A 23,269-nucleotide genomic window follows, 5' to 3' on the forward strand; every position below is an offset into this window, starting at 1 on the left:
GGACCTGCAGTGAAATTGACACATGTACTTCTAAAGAAATGAAAGTTTTAAATCACATTGCTGATAAATTAGCAAATTCCAATGGTAAAATTTCTTAATTTTATATGGCACTAGAACATTTTAAGCAGCACTGCATGACTTTAGTGTTTTTGTAAGGGATGCTGTCACATGATCCTAAGTATTTAGAGCAATTCATTAATATACGGCAACTGACTTGAAGCCCCATATATTCTTACAAGAGTCCTCAAAGAATGAATGATAAGACTTTGTCACAAATACCAGTAAGAACAATCCTCTGTGTTCACATATAGCTTTATTTTGCATTAGTGATGTGGAAAACATTCTGTTTTGCATCAGGAAGCACTTCCTCCATGATATCCTATTATCAAGTTTAGGATTAGGATACTGGTTAAACTGCATCAATATACAATTTTGTTCCCTGTGGAAATACAGAAAAATATTACAATGTAATATGTGAAACATGTGAACAATGAATACCCTCTTATTTTGAGAAAAATGAACTGGTTTGCTGAAGTTCTTCATATGGTGGGGTTGAAGGCTGGGGTTCGTATACATATTCTGGAGTTGGAGGCTTTGGTTCATAATCTTGTAATCCTGCTTCTTGAACAAACTCAGAATAACTAAGAGCATCACTGCGTTTTCCAGTTCGAGACTTTTGTTCTAAGAACAACCCAACGTTATCTCGAGGTGGGAGAGAGATACTTCTTTCAAAAAGTGGCTCCTCAATTTGCAACAGTTCTCGTACATGCTTTGAAATTTCCTGCAAAGAAAAAAAGAGGAAAAAAAATCTAGAAAACAATTACTATGTTCATCTTTCTAAAGCTAGACAGTTGTCATTGTAGTACCCCACTAGGAGGTGGGTGGCACATAATTCACAGTAATCCAGTGAAGTTTATACTGTCACATAAATGTACCACTGTTATGTGTAGTTTTGGTTCTTAATCTTTTATATACCATAAGGCTTAAAATGGGCTTTGCCACAATAAAGAAACATGGACATACAAATCCTTTTCATTCTCAGTAAAGAAAGCTGGAAAATAAGTCTGTAACAGAAGAATAACATCTTAATATGCATACATTTCTAAGATTCTAATTTAAGCAACTATTCTTAATTTCTAAACAAACACGAAAATACTGTACTCTTGACATTTACCAGTTAAACATCTGCAGAAAAGTCAGTACAAAAAGAGAAAATTAATAAAAAAGTAAAATCTTCAATAGTCAACAGTGCCATGGCAACATCCTATCTATGTGAACAAAAAATATAATTAATGGATTCTCCCATATAGGATCCTTTAGTTTAAAATAACTATATGGTTTTGTTTTTCTTCTGTTCAATCACATGCAACTCTCTGAGACTGCCTGAGCAAAAATCCCTTGCCAAATTTTTTGGCAAGATTTTTCAGAAGTGGCTTGCCATTGCCTCCTTCCTACAGCTGAGGGAAAGGGAGTAGCCTGAGGTCATCCAGCTGGCTTTGTGCCTAAGTGAGGGAGTAGAATTTATGGTCTCCTGGGTATCAGTCTGATGCCTTAAGCACTACTGTACACCAAACTGACTCTCACATAGTATTTACTTATTTATTTATTAGATTTTTATTCCATCTTTGTTGGTACTTTATAAGGCATGAACGTGGATAATAACTTACTCCGCCTATTTTCCCCAAGAACAACCCTGTGAGGAAGGCTGGGTTGAGAAAGAGTGACTAGACCAAAGCTGGCTTTCATGCCCAAGGTGGGACTGAAACTCACAATCTCTTGTTTTGCAGGCTAGTACCTTAACCACTATACCATAGTTATGTACTAATATATACAAATACAAATACATATACATACATACATACATACATACATATATACATATATACATATATATATATATATATATATATATATATATATATATATATATATATATATATATGTATATATACATACATACACATACACACACACACATATAAACATAAAAAAACTAAGCGAACACTGGGATGAAATAAGAAAAACTAAAACAGGTTTTATTGCTAAAAGATCAAGCTTTCATTGGCTAGCTGCCAACATCATCAAGATGGAAACACTGGGGTGGGGAGATCGTGTTTATACTGTTGGTGTCTGCACTCTGCTCATGGAGCGCGTCACTGGTCTGTTTGTTGAGGTCGGCCATATTTTTTTGAGTTGTCGCGCATCCGTTTTTGGGGGATGTAGTTGTCTCTTGAGTGTCTGTTGTCAAAAGTGGATTGCTGATAGTTCCATGTGTTGTGCCCATAGCTCTAGTCATTGCCCGTGTTCTTATACCAGAGGTTCTAAGTAGTTGTTGCTCTTCTTCCCTGTGTTCTACAATGCAGGGTGGTTGTGTGGTTGTGCAATTTTGATTTTGATACAATGAGGTGCTCTGTGAATGCTTGCACTGTTTGCCTTCATATCACGCACGTCGTTCCTCTTCCCAGTTCCTTAGTGCCTGGTATGCAGGGGGGAGGTCTATGTGCCGGTTGATAGAGGAGTGGTTTGTAAACCAAGCTTTCTTAAACAAGCGGCCGCCTTTAGAGTTGTCACTGGCAATTGCCTCGGTCCCTGTTAGATTAAAGACATGGTTGTATATTTAAATCAGGCATATTTAAATCAGTGCAAGAAATCTGAATACTGGGATAAGGTAGAAAACTAAAACAGCTTTATTAAAAATCAAGCTTTCATTGGCTAACTACCAACGTCGTCAGGATGAAATCATCGCAGTGGGGAGGCTGCATTTATATCATCAGCGTTTCTGTGCTCCACTCATAGAATGTGTCACCGCTCTGTTCATTTCGACCGGCCGTATTCTTTCGAGTCGCCACGCATTCGTTCCTATGGGGTGTGGTTTTCTCTGAGTGTCTGCTGTCGGGAGAGGATTACTGTGTCCTATTAACTATAGTCATTGCTCTTGTCATTGGCCGTGTTTTCATGCAGGAGGCTCTAAGTGGTTGTTCTTCCTCTTTTTTACATTCCGCAATGGGGGGGGGTGTGATTGTGTAACTATGCAGTTCTGATCTTGGTTTGACGGAGCGCTCTGTGAGCGCTCATGTTGTCTGAACTATTAAAACCACTGAACTCCAGGATGGAAAAATCCTTCATTAGTAACTGAGCTTTCGTCAAACCACTGTTGACGTTGTCAGTGATCGGAAGCCCTCGCCCTTTATAGCACTTTAGTTGTTAATGATGTAGTCACTGACTGCGTCATCGGTCTACTCGCCCCCCAGCTCTTCCAGTTAACCACATTGATCTCAGTTCTGCTGCGCTAACCGGCATCCATTCTGAACTCGCCATTCCTCCTCCCCCTGCCCGCTCCACCTGCCTGCCGATCATGTCCGTCCCGCTTTGTGTGGCTGCGTTGGTCAGTAACCCTCCTGCCATGTTTATCGCGCTGGTCGCATCGGTTTGTTGCCTTTTCCTTGTTCTTGTGTTGGGTACAATTCGTGCCTCCCTATCTCCATTCGTTGTGGCGCCCTGCCGTTGTATAGGTTTATGATCCAGATTTCCCATCCTCCTGTTTGACCAGGGGGGAAATGGTCGGCGATTCCTTCATATCGATTCCCTACATGCCTGTTCATGTTGTTTAAGTGCGTGGTATGCTGGCATTAATTCATTAATTATAATGAGTATATTTGTATATCAGTGATTGCATGACCTCTGTAGATGCCATATACAAAATAAATAGCAATAGCAGTAGCGATAGCACTTATATACTGCCCCATAGTACTTTACAGCACTTTCTGAGGTGTTTCCAAATCAGTATATTGCCCACACATCAATCTGGGTCCTCATTTTATGAACCTCAGAAGGGTGGCTGGCTGAGTCAACCTGGAGCTAGTCAGGATCACTCCTTGCTCTGGACAGAGTTAGCCTGCAATATTGCATTCTAATCACTGTACCACCAGGGCTTTTATAAATAAAAAAACCCATCCATGCTGCAGATATAAAAATAAGCAATACTAGTGTGCATATTTGGCATTTGACAAGTGTCCAGGAAATATAATAATAAAAGTACAGGTAGATGATGTAACATGAAAGCAGGAAAATGTGAAAAAATATTATTTGCTCACAATATCTTGGTTACTTCTTCATAAAAGACAATACTGTTACAATTTCATCTGTTTGTGAAAAATGACTGACTGACTGAATAAATGCCTGATTATAGATGTCACAAATCTGAGAGAACAAAAGTTTCTGCAGAAGCACTAAGTGTCAAATAAAGCTATCATACTACGAATAGGAAAAACAGCCTGCGCTTAACTCATCTCATTGTTTTTGTCAGTTTTGCAATATGCACGAAATGTTAAGTATAGCAATTTCACTCTAGGAAAGATACAATGAATATATACTCTCACCTTCATATGTTCAAAGTCAGTAATCCCAATCTGTGGCAGATTTGAACAGTTTACATGTATGAGTTTTCGTCCTGAGATAAAATTTGTAGTAAAACACTCCTATTTAAAACAAAATAAAAATTATTATTATTAACTTCAAATGTTCTGTTCTTCCAATTAACTAGCTAGCAGCACCTACAAAAATATCCAAAAGACAAAATGTTGGGACCTCCTTTACATTTTTTAAGTGCCACTGAACTCATCTTCATATTGCAATAGGTTGATAGACCAAAGAAATTAAACAAGAGATATGGAACCTAATTTTAGCTTACTAGTAGTTATACTGACTAATGACTTATAAATGATGTTTTATTTAGCACTGATTGGCACTCTTTAGTGACTTAGTAGCTTCAAATTCTCCTTGTTGGATCTCTTCCATTTCTTTTTTCTTTGGCAAGATAACACTGTAGACCATTACAACACTCAAGTCAGTTCTGCAAACCTTAGTTTCCCCTTTATATATCATAGACAAAGAATCCCATGACTGAAATCCTTTATGAATAAGTATTTCCCCACCAAGATAGTCTTTCTAGGGGTATGAACATGATGTGAAAATAAATTCATACATCATGACATTCCTTAAAAAGAGTCTGTTTAATGAGCCAAAGTTTGCTGACTTCACACAACAAAACCAAATAAACCCTGTTATAATTAGTGCATTAATGCATATTAGTGGATTAGTGCATATTTTGTACACCCAGAGTCATTGTGAGAAAGTTGGGCGACCATTTAAATGTTCTAAATAAAAATTAGTGCATGAGTATATATTTTGTACGCCCAGAGTCATCATGAATGAATTGGGCAGCCACATAAATTTTCTAAATGAATGAGTGAATGAATGAATGAATGAATGAATGAATAAATAAATAAATAAATAAATAAATAAATAAATAATCGAGTGACTGAATAAAGTTACATCTCATTTATGCTTTGTATCTTTTGCCTTTCCCCATCTCATTCCATTAAAAAATGACATTTAGTATTATTTATAAAAAAAATGCTTAAGATAACCACTTCAGATAGATGTACAAAATCTACAAGAATCCAGATAGCTACTAGAATAGCAGCCATGAGACACAGAATATTCTAGCAACAGTAAATGTTGCCATTTACTGATTATCTGGATTTTTGTCCCTCAGCCTTAGCTGCACAATCACTAGGAAGCGGGATGTATTAAAATATGACACAAATTCTGCCCCTTACATCACAACACCAGTACAAAAGGGGGAAGCTTGTATTGTGGTAGTTTTATTGTATTATTACTGTATTCTGGAACTGAGTACTGTAGATTATTTTTGAAAATAGGCAAATCCTTGTCTGAAATAATGCTGTTTTTTATAGATTCACACATTATGCTGAGCCATATTGTTTCACTAGAATAAATCACCATCGGCAGGATTCGTACATACGGACCCACAGTCTAGGTGTACTATATTTTATTCATACTTTACACATACCATAAATTATGCATCTAATCTGGATTCGCCAAACCTGCTAAAAGCGGACCTATCATTTTGCTGCGTAAAGTGATGTTAGAATCCAGTCATTGCAAAGCAACATTTATGACACAGTGTATGTCCTAAAATAAGCCAGTTTGGGGGGCATACTCGGGAAACGTATGGCCTAATAATACGACACGTGTAAACTCCTATAGCAGGGGTCTTCAAACTTGGCCCTTTTATGACTTGTGGACTTCAACTCCCAGAATTCCTCAGCCAGCTTTGCTGGCTGAGGAATTCTGGGAGTTGAAGTCCACAAGTCATAAAAGGGCCAAGTTTGAAGACCCCTGTCCTATAGAATATCCTCCCCTTCTGCTTGCAAGGAAACCCGATCTTAACTTGTACTGAGGAAAGCCCAAGTCGCCGATCCATTCAGCCACCTCCTCGGGGCTCCAGGATAAATACAAGGGACCAACGACGGTGGGAGTTTTGACTTCGGCTTCGAGCAGCGATTCGAGCACGAGCGCAGCTTCGGATGCAGCCGAGGCTTGGCTGCCTTCTTTGACCGAAGGCTGAGACTTAAGGGAAACTTGAGGGCGGCGGCGGCGGCGGCGGCGGCGGCGGGGCAGCGACTCACCCTCCTCCTCCTCCTCCTCCTCCTCCTCCTCTTCGTCTTCCTCATATTCCTCTTCTTCCTCCTCCTCTTCTTCCTCCTCGTCTTCTTCTTCCGCCTCCTCCTCCTCCTCCTCCTCCTCGTCTTCGTCGGCTGAGACCTCCTTCCGCAAAATCGCCTGACTGTCCATCGTTCCCACGATACGGGGTGGGGGGGGGGTGGGGAGGAGGGGAAAAAAAAACCTCTCCCGCTACCATGACGACGCGTCCTTCCTGGAGCGGTCTCCACGGAGACCAGCACTTCCGGGAAGTGTCGCCGCGTTTCATTTCCTCGTTTCGCTCTCTCTCTCTCTCTCTCGCGTCGGGAAACGTTCCGTCGCAGCCTGACGAAGGCGGGGGACTGCCTGGTTCTCGGGGAGGCCTGAGAAGCCGGCCGCTTGTCGGAGGAAGCCGAGCCTGTCCGGCTTTCCCCGGCTCGTTTTGCCTCTTCCCCGGTTGACTTCGGGAGGGGGGGGAGGCTTCTTCGCCTTCCTTTCCGATGACGGACGACCCGGCCGTTCCCGAGGACCCCCCGTTCAAATCCTCCGCGCTCGGAGGCCGGGAAAGCGGAGGCGGCGGCGACCGCGACCGCCCTAGCGGGGCCGAAAATCAAGAGAAACTTGCCGCGCTCCCGTCTCCTCCAGGTACCTTCCGGACTGCCGTTAGAAAGCGATGGAGAGGGACGTCCACCGGGCCTCGCCTCCCCGTTGGGCCGGGGGTTCTCGCAGAGAGGGCAGGGTGGACTTCGGACAAACGGGAGTTGTTGGAGGAGGAGGTTTTTTTTTTCCCTTGCCACGGCCTTTTTTTTCTCCTTGTGGCTGGAGCCCGGCGGGGAGAAATTCAACAGGTCGTTTCCTTCCCGACGGCCAAGGCCACGTGAGAATGCTGCAACCCCCCCTACTTCGCTTCCTGGCTTTTGGCGGACTCCATCGCCTTTTGTCTGAGGCAGGGGTAGGCAACCTCGGCTCTTTTATGACTCATGGACTTCAACTCCCAGAATTCCTGAGCCAGCATAGCTGGCTCAGGAATTCTGGGAGTTGAAGTCCATGAGTCATAAAAGAGCCGAGGTTGCCTACCCCTGGTCTGAGGGAAAGTAAATTATGAGGTGGCCTTAGGGCAGGAGTAGGCAACCTCGGCTCTTTTATGACTCATGGACTTCAACTCCCAGAATTCCTGAGCCAGCTATGCTGACTCAGGAATTCTGGGAGTTGAAGTCCATGAGTCATAAAAGAGCCGAGGTTGCCTACCCCTGGTCTGAGGGAAAGTAAATTATGAGGTGGCCTTAGGGCAGGGGTAGGCAACCTCGGCTCTTTTATGACTCATGGACTTCAACTCCCAGAATTCCTGAGCCAGCTTGGCTGGCTCAGGAATTCTGGGAGTTGAAGTCCATGAGTCATAAAAGAGCCGAGGTTGCCTACCACTGCCTTAGGGACTGAGGTGAGGTGTGTTTGGGTGGGTCTAATTCACAGGTTGAGAAAAATTGTCCTTCCCTTGCCCTTCTCTCCTTTACCCTGCCCACCCGGTCTGAATGTGCCCCTTTCATGAGGATGTTTAGCAGCCCGTCTTAATAGGCCACTGACTGTGTCAGTAAAGGACCCTTCTGATTAGAATACACTTTTAGTTACGAGAGAGCAGGTGTTTCTTCCCTGGGAGCTTTGTCACCTGGAGAATCTTTTACTTCCAAGCCTGCATCAATGTCATCTTGCCCTTTTTGTAATCTTTACAGAGAAGCGGTAGGCATGTCTGGGAGTCAGGGCTTTTTTTGGTCGTAGAACGCTCAGAACGGAGTTCCCGGCACCTTTTTTGGATGGAACCTTGTAGGGTAGTCAAGGCGGGTTGTATGACATGTGTGAGTTCCGGCACCTTTTTCTTTTACAAAAAAAGCACTGCTGGGAGTTGATTATTAGAGATGCTTCTTGCGTTTGGTTGATGAAGTAGAAGAGCACTACTGAAGTATCCTTAGACCTGTTGTGTACAAATGATTGTCTGTATTTTAATGGAGGAATTGGTGCTTTTTCTGTAGCCCCAGAACTTCCCCCTCTCTTCCCTTTTGGTAGCCAAAGATAAATTTGCAACGATAAGGTTAATGTCAGAAAGCGGGATCTTTCTAGTCAGCAAAGAGCAAAACCATATCCCACTAATGAACAAATTTGGGGGAGAATATCATCATATATCATGTTGTATTTATGAGCCAAATAATAACATGGCTGACATTTTTCTTTCGGTAATGTTCTTATACTGTAACATTGATAATTTTGTTGTTGAGAGAGTTCTCCCTTGTGGCATTGCATTGTTTATATTTTTCCCCTAACATAACAGCTGTTCTATAATTAGGCTAATATAGCTTGGTGCAACTGTTGCATCATGTAATAGTGATAAAACTATTGAAGTTATTTGCTTTCTTGTTTTATATGCCCAGAAGCTATTGCTTTTTGCCCTGTGTATTCACAATATGTAGAATTAAGTAAATTAAGTACTGTTTTCACTAATTTGAAGATCGAAGATACATGACATCAGTGTCTAGCCTGAAGTTTTATATGTGATCTTCCAAAGTAGTCTCCAAACCTTTTTGACAGTGCAATCCAATCAATAAAAAGAAGTTTGAACATGGATTCCAATGTGTGCATGTTTAATATATTATTACTGAATGAATATATTACATAATTAATCAAAATAGAGCTGGAGGGGACCTTGGAGGTCTTCTAGTCCAGCCTCCTGCTCAAGCAGGAGATCCTGTACCATTTCAAACAAGTAAGTGTCCAGTCTCTTCTTAAAAACACCCACAAAAAGCACCCACAAATGTCTGAGGGCCAGCTGTTCCACTGGTTAATTGTCCTCACTTTTAGAAAGTTTCTCCTTAATTCCTGGTTTCTTCTCTCCTTGATTAGTTTCCATCCATTGTTTCTTGTCCTGCCCTCTGGTGCTTTGGAAAATAAATTAACCCCCTCCTCTTTGTGGCAGCCTCTCAGATGCTGGAATACTGCTATCATGTCGCCCTGGTCCTTTTTTCTAGACTAGCCAAACCCAAATCCTGCAACTGTTCTTCATATGCTTTGTTCTCCAGACCTTTACTCATCTTAGTTGCTCTTTGCACTTTTTCCAAAATCTGAACATCTTTTTTGTAATGTGACCAAAACTGGATACAGTATTCCAGGTGTCGCCTTACTAAGGCTTTATAAAGTAGTACTAATACTTCATGTGATTTTGATTATAAATAGTATATTAAAATGTATATAAAATATTATATACAATATTATAGTATTTATATAGTTTAATTTCTTATTTTTCTAGATAATAAATATAAATAGGCTTTGAACTATTTCCTTCCTACAATCCAATGGATCGATTTGTGTACTCCCTGTTGTAAATGTACACTTCATTTCAGAGACCAAGGTTCTAGAAGACAACTCTCCGAAATATAGTGCATACAGGAGTTTTATTTGACATCTGTTATAACTTTGTAGATCCCAGTTGAAGGTTATAATATACAAAGTAGACTGAATCATTTTTGTATTTGAAACAAAATCTCATAATGTCTTCCCTTGGAAATAATAACAATACTAATAGTAGTTTCTGCATTTCATGACATTAAAACCAGCTTCAGGAGATTATTATTCTACTGCTATGAACAAATTAGGCAGATATAGGAAGCCATTGTGTTAGCTTTTCATTTAAGGATATGAAAAGGATAACCAATTTGTGCATAATTTCTAACCATTGAAATTATTTTAATGCATATTATGAAACTGTCTAAAATGATGTTTATTGCTTTTAAAATAAGAGAAAATGAAGAAAAGCAGAAGACACAAAAATACATACATTAAAAATACACAACAAAGGCATAAAAATGAATAAAAAATTACAACAGAAAAAATAAAGTATAACTGTTAGAATAGATTTCTCTATATAATTATTTAATATAAACACTAGGTGTTTATGTGTGTTCATTTCTAATACACATGAATTGTCATGTTTTTAATCTACTTTATTTTGTATAAATGAGTCTCATATTTCATTTGTCTATGCAAGGTTTTCATCTATAGGCAAGTTGCAAGTGCAATCAAATCTTTCATCCACTGAATAAATGGAGTAAATCTTTCCAATGCTGCGATTTCAGTCTTTTAGCGATAGCGAGGGCATGCTGAAAGAAAAATCTTCATCAGGGTCCAGTCCAAGCTGGGAATAAACAAAACGGAGACTGCTTTAGAAATGTTGTAATTTATTGAAAAGCAAATCTAGACAGAAACGTGGCTCTGGAAAAGCTGACCACATGTAGCTGGGAGTGGTGGCTTTTTATACCTTCTTGGGCTTTTGAAGTTGTTTCTTGTTCCTGTTTGAGGCTTTGTATTTTCTGTGTCATGTACTTTGACCTGAGTCTCAGTGTGCCCTTTTGGTATTGGTGGGTTAATCCTATTATGTTTCCTGTCCTTAGAGTTTGGGTAGGGGTATGTAGATTTTAGGGGTCTTTGTCTTCCTAATCTCATCAGTTTCTTCTAGCTCCCTGGCTCCAACCTTCCTGAATAGGATTATACACATCTGCATTTCTAAAAGCTGGTCTCTGCCTAGTTTCTGCTTGGGGCTGTTAAGAAAAATTGGGCTTGCTTTTCTGCCTTTAAGATCCTTTGGGGAAATATATTCTGTTTTTTTAATAATCCCCAAAATATTTCTTTCTCTGGATTCTTCCCACAAGCATGAAGAATCCATTTATGTTGCCCTGTTATTAAATTCCATGTACTAAGTATTACTAAGTAATTCAAGAGAATATTATCTTCTCAGAATTTTACATTTTGATGCAGTTTATGATATAATATATGTAGACTGCTTTGAACCTCATTTGAGGTGTTGTATAAATTGTGGTATTCTTATGAGAATATCCAATATTTATGGTGCTTGTTTAGTTCTGTCAAATCTCTATCAATATACAAAGGATGTTGCCAAATGAAACTATTAGAAAGGAATAGAGTGTGAAATAATAGTAAGTCTAGTCTTCTTAACCTGATGCCTTGCAAAAGTGTTGGAGTTTGGAATATATTTCCCAGAATTCCCAGGCAGGAGACAAGTTGACTAAGAATTGTAGAAACTGTAGTCCCTATACATCTGGAGGACATGTTATTGGAAAAGGCTGATGTAGGGCATTTTTGCATGATATGTTTTCTCATTGCTGAACCATAGTTTGTACAAAGCCCAATTTGGGGGATTTGGAAGACATACGGTATTAAACCATGAACTAGCATTTTGAGTGGGTTAAAGTGTGGATCAATGGCTCCTATCTGTTTGGGGCCAAAAGGTATATTTGACATTTTAAGAGCATACGGCAGATAATATTAAAAGAAAGAAAATTATTGACATGAATAAGGTTTGCCCTACAAGTTGAGTGCCATAATCAAATACGCACTAACTCCCCCAGAAATTCATTCATTAAATTAAGAAATTCCTTTTTCCCTCCACAGTTTTGCCCATCACTCTGAACAAATCTTGTGCCCATGCAAATCAATATTAAATGAAAAGTTGCCCTTCAAACAATTATTCAATATTTTGCCTTCCTCTAAAGCTCTTTGAATAAAATGAGAAAATGCAGTTCTTTTAGAGATACCTGGTTTAATTGTGGATCATATGAAGGAATGAATGAAGTAATTGGTGCATTAGATATTGATATATGGGCTTTCTAAAAAAGAAAAGATGATAATCTGAACCAAATTACCAGCACCAACATGCTTAGGTTTGTATGTATGTCTTTTCTGACTACAAGTCAATTACAAGTCCACTGAGACTACACACTAGCTGGAAAGAAGGCAGGTAAGGTCTGGTGATTGTCAAAGCCATTGTCCTGGACAAAACTTTAAGAGTATTCAGGAGTACATCAGTAAGATGACACCCAAAGATGAGCTGCTGTGACAATACCTGAGGCAGCAGCAAACATGGGAGGAAGATCAAGCAGAGGATGACAGATGAGATGGCAGATATTAGGAAATCCTACCAGTGGGAAGACACTTAAGAGACAGCACTGAGGTATTGATCATAGCAGCCAATAAACACCAGATCCATAGAAGCAGGGGTCTGCCACATTAGTCGGGACCTGAGATGCAGACTATGAAGAGGCAGTCCAACACATAGTTGCAGGGTGTAAAATGCGGGCAGGAGAAGCATATACTGAATGGCATAACCAGGTATCTGGTATTGTATATAGGAACTTCTCAATAGTGTATGGGCTAGACCAGGGGTAGGCAACCTCATCTCTTTTAGGACTCATGGACTTCAACTCCCAGAATTCCTGAGCCAGCTCAGGATTTCTGGGAGTTGAAGTCCATGAGTCATAAAAGAGCCGAGGTTGCCTACCCCTGGGCTAGACCTTCACAAGTCCAAATGAAAGATTCCAGAGAAGTTTGTGAAGAATAACGGATTATCTTGTGGGACTTCTGGATCCAGACAAACAGACAGGTAACGGCCAATCAATCAGATGGTGGTAGACAAAAAACAGAAGTCAGCAGATATGTATTTCATTTAGAAGAACATCATGATTCCCATTGTTAATTATAGGCCTGTTGGTTACTCTCACTTAGAGACTTTCAGTTCTGTCATCTTAAATAAACAAATATATTTTTAAGATAATTTATCATTTATTTTTATAGAAACTATACCTTTCCAGACCAAATCACAATATTCTGCTGGAATGATATTAATAAATTATCATAGATTATTATAAATTATCATGATAAAAATGATAATGATAAAATTATAAGACATGGTTCTTATAGGTCCTGAATCTTATGTCGCAAATACAAACATATTGTTGACTAATCCCACTAAGAGTAATGTAGTCAATCCATCTTTTTTGGGTGTCTATTGTAGGTTAATCTTTGTGAGTCTCATTATAAACATAATTGTCTAGCATTGTTTAGGACTAAATTCCTGGGGTCAGGTATACTCTTATAATACAAACCTCTTCCACTCATGAATGTTATGTTAACTAGTAAATATATTGGCTTGTCTCATATTTCTTCTGGAAATAGGATGGTTTGAACCTTACCCAAAAGCAGTATATAGCATGATTGCCAGCTTATAAAGCACTGAGTGCCTATAAATGAATGGTAATTAGAAGTACTGCTCTCTTCCAGAAAATGAAGATTCAGCTCAAAAATCAGTCCGAGAAGCTATTGTTTCAGAAAAGGATATATTACCATGCAGGTAAGATAATAACTGTGAGTCTCTTGATATAAATCCTTTGGGTTGATCTTTGTTTTCATTTTTGATTGCTAATATGCTGCTAGACAGAATCCAAAGAACTATTCCGTACTCCCAAGGCAAGTCATCTTCTCCCACTGGCTATGATGAGTAGCAATACCTTTGGAATGCTCACTAGAGGGTCTTCATGTGCATTTCTTGTTAACTATTGATAATCACAGCATACGGATAAGTAAGAGCAATGTTGTTACATTTTAAATTTGTTTGGTGTTTTATTTATGATTCAAAGCTTATCTGTATGCTTAATACTAGTATCAACTGTAAGGGGCAATTAAATATATAAAAATGAAAACAATCACAGCAAAAATGTGAACATTTTATTTGTTAGCTGCATTTATTATTAGATTTATATTCCATCTTTCCTCCAGGAGTTCAAGGCAGCCATTATAGCATTCCTGCCTCCAATTTCATCCTCACAACAAGCACCCAGTGAGGTAGGTGAGCTGAGAGGGTAACTGCCCAAATTCATCCAGGCAGCTTTCATGACAGAAGGTAGACTTGGTCATAAGTCTCCCCTGTCTTAATTCAGCATCTTAACCACTGCTCATTAACTCATTACACATGATTAATTCCAATAATATCTACTACTCTTACTAAAACAACATATAGAATTAGCATTAGGACTAAGAATAGTTTTATAGTATTTTTGCAAAATTAATATTGTGCAAAACAGCGTAATAGATCCTAAAATAGTTCCTTAAAAATAGGGATGTGATTCTGCAGAAAATAATGGAATACAGAGAGGGATAATAGTGATGAAGCTTTAATCGGTTCCTGATTTCAGACACGATATAAAACATGCGTAAGATGGTATAGAGATAAAGGAGCAACAGGTTACTGAAATACTTTGTAGGGAGTGTCTTAGGGAATACTATACAGGTAAGGCCTAGGCCAGGGGTAGGCAACCTTGGCTCTTATGATTCATGGATTTCAACTCCCAGAATTCCTGAGCCAGCCATGCTGGCTCAGGAATTCTGGGAGTTGAAGTCCATGAGTCATAAAAGAGCCGAGGTTGCCTACCCCTGGCCTAGGCAATAGGCTATTTAGTTTTACTTTATATTAATAATAACAGTTTATCAGATGTGTATGCCACCTGACCCCCAGAAATTCTAGAAGGTGTATACAGTTTTTAAACATTTAAAAGCAAAGAACAATACAAAAATAGGGAATAGCAAAGAAAACAAATCGGGGAGGAAGGAAGGAAGATCAGTCATCCTTTACAATTAACAATTTTAACCGTGTTAAAAACTCAAACAGTTAAGTAGTTTTGTAACCATGTGACCTTACACTGAAGTCTTCATTCTAATATTTTCATGGTATTCTTTTCAATTACTTCTGTCTATTTTTCTTACATTGCCAAGTGTAGAGAACATTGCACTTTTATATCATTCAAAGAAAAATACATCATTTAATAAAATAAATTCATTTTGTACCTAGTTCCACAGTTGAAAATATAGTATTTCATACGAAAACAAATAATATCGTAGGCCAATTTGGTTAATACATATATAGACTTGGTTGAGTTTAATTCTCATTGTTTATTTTGCTATCTTACGTTGCCACTGGAATTTGATTCCTTCTTCCAGTTAGTGAAATTGAGACTGAATGTGGTAGTGAGGTAGTCCTTGACTTAAAACCAATTCTTTAATGACCGTTCAGTTATGATGGCCTCAGAAATAGTGCATTAAGGCCTGTAAAGCACTTCTGGCATCATAAAATGTTGTCCTGCTTGCCCTGAGGTCACATGACCACATTTCAAGTGCTTGGCAACCAGTTTACATTATTAACAGATTGCAAGTGCCCCCAATCATGTGATCGCTGCTGGCTTTCCCAGAAAGTCAGTGGGAAAGCCAGCAGGGAAAATTGCAAGTAGAGGGGATGGAGAGTAGCTGAAATGTTTGAAATAGAGCTGAGATGTTTTGCTCTCAAATGTTGCTGTAGCTCACTGAAGGATTTCAGCTTCCCTCCATGCACAGAGGGGAAATCCTTTGGAAGGCTGCAGAAATTGAGCTGAAATCCTGAAGATTTCCCATGAAGGATTTCTCCTCTGTACATGGAGGGGAGCTGAAATTGTGAAGGATGCAACAATGTTTGAGAATGAAAGGGCTGCCTGCTGAGTACTGACATTTCAGCTCTGTGGAGCTGAAATCGTTCAGCAGGCAGGTCTTTGGTTCAGCCTGCTTAAGAGCTGGGAGATGGCCTAACAACCACATCTGGCTGTGCCAGGATTTTGGTTGTTGAGCAAAACGGTCACATGAGTCTTGTTTAATCGCCATTCACCCAATGACTGAGATTCCAGTCCCAATTGTAGTTGTACGTCAAGGAGTACCTGTATGCTTAGATAGTGTCAATGAAGACAGAAATCAATTAATTGTCACTTTACTAATTTGGAAACATAACTATAATGATGAATATGTAATATAAATACTTTCTTCTGAGGCAGTTTCTATATTTTTTCTATTTGTGAGTACATTATATGTCAGTATGCATGGAAACTTTACAGTAATGGCATCTATATTTTTTGGGCTAGTAGAAATATTTTGAATTTTGAGAAAATGACAATACATGCACTTTCACAAATGGGACCACTGTTGGTTATGAACCACCCATTTATAAAATGGATGCATTGGACAGTGGCCAGTTAAAAAATTAATTTACCAAGAATTTGCTAACTATTGGTCTACTCTCTCTCCTCTCTCTCTCCTCTCTCTTGGCTTAGGCCTTAGGGTAATCATTTTTTTCCTAGAAAGGTGAATTTTCTTCCTGGCAAGTTACTGCGCTGTATCCCCTAGGGTCTATCCTACATGGATATATATCCACACTAGGGAATTCAAGTGGAGAAGAGAACTGCCACTTACTCCTATGCTTTTATCCTTTTGCGTGTCTCTTATGTATATAAAACACCTGCTGTCATAAACAACAATACATTTTGACTCCTCCCCTTTATAGTAACAATCAATACATCACATTTTGCACACCGGTTCAGTCTCCTTCATTTCCATTTGAAAACAACCTTCATAGCAGACACGAGAAAATCCCTGTCTGCTGCTTTAGAGAGCTCCTTGTTCAAACAGAATAGATAATACTTAATTAGATAGTGATATGACAGTGTATCAAACAACTTTAAATATTTGCATTAAGCCCTAAGCCCACATGCAATGATCAACCTGTGGAATATTTGGCAGGGATAAGAAGCTTTTGCTACACACTGTACATTCTTTCTTTACAATGTTTTAAAACTGATTTTTATAGGTAAGTTGTTTGAACTAAGCAGTCAAATTGTTGTGCCTTGTTTGTATGGATACATTATCTATGATAACTAATTGTTTCTTAGTGCTGGATATAGTTCAAATCCAGTGAAAAGGTTCAGCAATAACATCCTGGAGAAGATCTACCTATATAGTCACTTAAAAATCAACACTAACTTGATGGCACATAACATTCTTTCAGCTGCCTAAAGGAATACAACACAGCATTTCTCATTTGAATTTTGGCTTAGCTGAGATCATCTGGATATAAAATGTAAGCCAGAGGAATCCTATTTGACTCCAAGTCACCTTACAAGTCTGTTTTTCCAATTGATTGGCATTTTACCTACCTGTTATATCAGGTTCTTAAAACATCCTGCATTCTTGTGCTATCTTTCTCTGGGAGGCTGCAGAATGGATCACCTGTAAATTCAGATGCTACAAAGGATCCTGCAAGTGCTAATGGTAGTCCAGAGGAGCAAGATGTAGTTGGAGAGGAGAAGATCCTAACTGATCAACTTCAGCACCAAAAAGAGGTAGGTGATTTGATTCTTGGCCTGTTTCTACTGCCAAGCCATCATTACAATCCTTTGTTTATGAACCTATTTATTGATATTTTTCATTATAGTGTCTGTATGCTTTGAAATGTGTATCTTGAGATAATAAGAAATTTATATGTAGTGGAGACAATAAGATTATTGAACTGTATTTTTTCTGGGATACAATCTATTTTAATTGATTATATTTCTGTGTTGCCCAGAATTGAAGAAATGTGGACTAGAAAAAAAAACTTCAGAAAATATTATATTGAAATACCTTTTGAAGTTTTTTTTCCTAGTTAGGATGACATAGTTGCAAATAGGTAATTAAAGAATTCAGATAAAGATACGTACATTGGCATTATTTTTGTTAAATATTAAATTTGTTAAATATGTAAATAGGCACCTTGACATCACTGTATTTTATATATATTCTATACATTTGTCTGTATAGGAAGCTATACTACAAGTGGCAAAATACTCTGCACCAGAGGGACCAGGTGATATAATCATGATACAGTCTGAATATACAGGCGCAGTAGACATCTTGTCTGCAGAGTTAGAAACTACAGATCTTCTAAGCGAACAGAAGAAAGGCAAGAATTATGCTTTCACTGCTATGTTTTCATATGGATCAGTAGCTAGTGTTCTGTTGAAGAAATCTGCAAGATTTGAGCTGTTTTGTAGTAGAGTACAGTACGTTTTGAAATGTTCATATATAGGAAAGCAGCAACAAAGATTTTGATTCTTTGCTGTTTAATTTAGTTTTTAGTTTTTCCATTTTTTGTGTTGTATATAATTTCTACCCTTGGTTGGATTGATTTTTTATTCTTTTTTATTTAGCTCTTATATTATTTCAAATTTTGCTGTTACACTATACTTATTTGGTGAGTGTGAACTCTCCCTTTGGATTATGTGGGTTTATTTATTTTAGAGCTGCCTCCAGGGAGATGGGCAGCATACATCTTTAATAATAAATAAGTACGGTAAATTTTGTTCCAACTTAATCTTTTATCACTCCACCTTTACTCTTTTTTGTCTCTTATGTTTTTTCTTGTGTTAAAAGTTTTTAATCTGTAATTGCCAAGAGTTCTTGGAGTTGGGCAGTATATAAATGTAATAAATAATTACTGTTATTATAAAAGAGTATTATGACAGAAAAAGAAATCCACAGAAACCTGAAATAAGACAGGACCAAAATAGAGTTGAGATTGCTCTCACATTATTTAATTTTAATGTTTGGGATGAAAGTGATAGTGATCTCATAGTGGATAGTCAATGGATTTTTAAAGTAAAAAATTTAAGTATGGCAAATTGATACGGTCCTCATTGTAGTGATCATTTACACCTTTATCATCCAATTTGTTCTTAGAAACTTCGCTGTGCTAAGATGTCTAATTAAGTCATTATATAGTCAGTGTATGGTAGTAGGGGTGAGTCACTGAAAGAATAGATTCAGCCAGTAAAAAAGATTCTTAGAAGAAAAAGGAATGTTTAATTTTGAGAGCCTTATCATTTAAGAGAGGGATTAAGAAACCTAATTCCTTCTTTTGAAAAAAGGGAAATCTTGTAATTAGAACATCTAGTCTTGTTAAAAATTCTGTCAGCATCTATGTTATAAAAACAGCATCTATGTTATAAAAACTTCTTTCTTCCAGTTCGGCCACCTCCACTGATTCCTCCCACTACTTGGACAAATTCTAAGATAAGGGAGTTTAAAACAAAGATGGCAAAGGAGAAGAATGCCCGAATGCTAGTGAAACGGGGTGAGGTATTAACAGTCCGGGTGCCCACCCATCCTGATGGGAAGCGCGTCTGCTGGGAATTTGCTACGGAAGATTATGACATTGGGTTTGGAGTTTATTTTGATTGGACTCCTATTACTAGTACTGCCATTACTGTTCAGGTCAGTGAATCAAGTGATGAAGAAGACGAAGAAGAAGAATTTGAAGGTATGTCATGTCTTTGATAGTGATGTATAAATTTAATAAACAAATATGTAAAACCATTATGTTCCAAATAGTCTCTCAAGCAAACATAACCTCTTTAACTTGAGTTAAAGAACTCAGCTTCTTAAACTGCTTTAACTTGAACTGTGCAATTAGTCTTCAAACTATTCCACAGACTACCAAGCAGGGAAATTTAATAAATCCTGATAATAAAATGTGTGTTTGTTTATTCAACTGGATGTAGCTGTGGCTCCAAACACTGCCAGCTCTAATGTCAACCTCTGCAAATAAAGTTAAAATGTATGTAACATCAGAGTTTGTGCCATTCAGACCTTAGGGAGGGTGCTGTTCTAGGAAAGCATTAGTGACTGAAAAGGCCTGTGGCTAGATTTTTGGCTAATGTGTTACGTGTGTATGTTTGTCATTATTGCCCTCTTTTTACTCCTTTTTCTTTATCGTTATATAGTTTTATTGTTATTTTGGGGGTTTTTATTTTGTGAATTGCCTAAACTCACTGGGAATTGGACGATGTTCAAATTTAGATGATGATGATGTTGTTGTTTCAGGACTCTGCTGATGACATTCCTCAGTCATAGAATCTATAAGCATCTTCACAACTCTCTGAAATTAATAAATTTTATACATCTTCCCATAAAACTAGCAAGAGTTCTTTCTCATAACTCAGGGAAGAATTCTATAAATGTAGGGCCACTGCACAAATTGTCTCACTCTTTTCTTGCTTCTATTGCAGTATAATATGGAAAATCCTTCACCTGCTAGACTAGAGGTTGGAATGAGAACATTGAAATAAATCAATGTCTGAGCATAGAGAGTAACTGGCTGTTCCTTATTGCTTCCTCTCTTGCACTGATAAGCATCACTATTATTTATTATTGTGGAATAAAATGGGCCACTTAAGGTTCATTTGATGAAATGACTAAAGACAAGGGGAGGGAAATATTCCCATTTTATTTTTAATCAATGATGCAAATGTGCAATATAATACATAATGGCAATATTTAGAGATTCAATAAGTATTTTATATACTTTAATTATAAAATAGTTTAGGAATTCAGTTGTAGGTTTTTGTTTTTTTTAAATGACAGGACTGGAACATTCTCAGGTTCCTGACAAATATGAAAAGTCTAATCTCCAGATGCTTTGAAACCTGTGATGATGTTTTCTGTTTATAAACTTCTTTAGATCCATAATCCTGAGTCTCTATGGCCTCCTTCTATTGGTTTCTATAGCTGATGTATATGTTGTGTATTTCCCTTCTCAGGTCCTATTCCTGTTGGTGATGTGGAAAAAGGAGCCAAAAGCTTTTTGCGAAACCGTTATGGGGAAATCATGCCAGTCTACCGAAGGGACAGCCACCAAGAAGTGCAAATAGGCAGCCATGATTATCCAGGCGAGGGCATCTACTTGCTCAAATTTGACAATTCTTATTCTCTCCTACGCAACAAGATTCTTTTTTTTCATGTTTATTATGCCACCTAAAAAAGTAAATAGTTTTGTTTCCAGGACTAATATGTACACCTTACGATGGCCAAATTTTGTTTATATATCCTTCCTACTTTGTCCCACTATCCAGAATGGAGCAAATGATCATTAGCAGTTCCACTTTGTTGTATGCAGACACAAAGCTGAGATTTTAATTTCAACAAGCAAGTCACCGGACATAAGATTTAAATATCTGTTTCTCCTTCGATTTCACTTACATGAATTGAAGTTAAAACATTTTTTTTTCTTTGGAAGTATATATATTCTTTCCTTCTACCCTACTAGCTACAAATATTGACTGGAATCAGCTGCCAAAACAGCCTATAGAACTCTGTCCACAACCGCATTGTTACTGTGATATTGTACACTGCTATTTGCTTTGTAGTGGAGATATTGTAGAATGGTGTGCACGTTGATTACTCAGGCCACTGTCAGGCTGCCTTCTTCTCGTCTAGCTCCCATAAATGGTCATCTGCTCAGATGTTTGTATATATGTTAAAGCTTTGCTGGATAGAATCCAAACTGCATCATTCTCTTTCAATAAGAGAAGAACATAACTTTAAAAGAAAAAAGTGCTCCCCCCAATTTTGCTTTTGATGAATTATTCGGGAAGAGACATCAACAAAGGCTCCCCCAGTTCCATAATTCAGAGTTTTGGGGCCACAGTATGCTGTTCTATTGGCAACATTTGGCAACATTAAAATATAGTTAAAATTGGTGAAATTTCAAATGCTTTTTTCAAATATTATGTTCATGGAGCATAATTTAAAACTAAACCAAACCAAGTCAGGAAATGTTTTATTTCAGAGGGCAGAAATATCTTATTTCATTTATCAAGATACTAAATGGAAGCAATTTATGCATATTTGCCATAGTGCTTCCAGATTCCTAGGAGCAAACATTTCCAGGAGCAAGAAGACTTTATACAAGCACATAATAATTACTATACCAATAGTCAAGACAGACACAAGATAGTACCAACTACAAAAAGCAGTCCTGAACTATATTACAGTGGGCATGCACAAATTAGCCCTTTGGTCTATTTACAAGTATTGACTTTCTAGCTTCCGCAATGATTTTGTAATTTATATGGAAGAGTGCAATTATAGTGTCCACAAATATAAAATATTGAGTCTTTAAACAATCAGCAAGTATTTCTCTTCTTTTACACCTTTGTTTATTCAGACTTTAAAATCACTGCCAATATTTAATGTAGCATAAGCATAATATCGTGGAGCTAACTATTTCAGTTACCAGTTAGCAATCATATTATCTTTCATAGCTCAGGTTTTATAGAATGTATATGTACAGCTCATGTCTCTGTAGCAGAAGACATATAAATATACTTAAGATTTCAGGGGCTGATTTGAGCAGGCCTTTTTAAAGCCACAATTTCTTGTGATGTTTGTCCAGTATGCTTAATTCTTTGCATGATTACACCAAATATTTATTGTAAGTAGTAGATCTTGGGGAATGTCCCTAAGAGGTGTTTTTGTTGAAGTTTGGTGATTTTCTATTTCTGCCACATTTTTAGTGAAAAACATACATAGAGGAAATGAAACTGACTCCTATCGCGGCTTTAAAGAGGAAGTCAAATATGGCTACACCCTCCCATATGAAATTGGAGAAACAGTTACAACATTTAAAGTACAATAACTGCAAGGAAGAACATTTGGCAGAAGGAAAACTATAGTACAAATGGATTTTCTGATTCAGAGTTGCTGATTTTTGAAAACAGTTTTGAAGAACCCTGATAGAAGGACCCATTGAATTGTTTGTTGTAAAACTTATGAGCAATTAATGTTCCCCTCCTCCCCGTTTGTAAATTCATACTATTATTGAAATCATTTTCAATTAAAGCTTATCTCATGTTCCACGCTGTATAAAAAAATGCCCACTGTGTTTATCCTCATTTTCAACCCAAAGAGTTTGCTTTGTTTAGAGTTCAGAAAATGAAACAGATTTGTTTGCTTTGGTTGATTTTTTTTTGAAGAAATACAAAGAAAGAAAAGATATATATTTTAAATGTGCAAATTTGTGTTGGCTTTAATTACACAGCTCTATTTTTAACTCTTGAGTAACAAACATTTTTCGCAACAAAGCAACTGCATTTGTTCTTAAGTCCCACAGTATCTTCTAAAGGTTTAATATGAATTGTTGTTGAAATTACTGTAACGATATTACAGTATCATTTCTACCTGCAAATGTAGAAAATAATGACTTTTTAGAAAAGAGAATAAGACTGAAACATGAATCAAATTAAAACTGCAATAGATATCA

General features: G+C 37.8%; 2 protein-coding genes across 2 annotated transcripts; one reads left to right on the forward strand and one right to left on the reverse strand.

The window, feature by feature from the left end:
* Positions 1 to 287: 287 nt before the first annotated feature.
* On the reverse strand, positions 288 to 6,494 carry SAMD15 (sterile alpha motif domain containing 15). Its single transcript, XM_083369262.1, has 3 exons — positions 6,257 to 6,494; positions 4,380 to 4,478; positions 288 to 781 (listed from the first exon to the last, which is right to left on the reverse strand). The coding sequence occupies exons 1-3, from the start codon at positions 6,287 to 6,289 to the stop codon at positions 503 to 505; spliced, it is 411 nt and encodes a 136-aa protein (XP_083225388.1). The 5' UTR covers positions 6,290 to 6,494; the 3' UTR covers positions 288 to 502.
* Positions 6,495 to 6,714: 220 nt separating this feature from the next.
* TMED8 (transmembrane p24 trafficking protein family member 8) lies at positions 6,715 to 23,269 on the forward strand. Its single transcript, XM_083375594.1, has 6 exons — positions 6,715 to 7,152; positions 13,624 to 13,693; positions 17,405 to 17,534; positions 17,992 to 18,133; positions 19,196 to 19,489; positions 20,769 to 23,269. The coding sequence occupies exons 1-6, from the start codon at positions 7,008 to 7,010 to the stop codon at positions 20,984 to 20,986; spliced, it is 999 nt and encodes a 332-aa protein (XP_083231720.1). The 5' UTR covers positions 6,715 to 7,007; the 3' UTR covers positions 20,987 to 23,269.

Source organism: Vipera ursinii (assembly GCF_947247035.1).
Source record: "Vipera ursinii genome assembly, chromosome: 1".
NCBI classification, from domain to species: Eukaryota; Metazoa; Chordata; class Lepidosauria; order Squamata; family Viperidae; genus Vipera; species Vipera ursinii.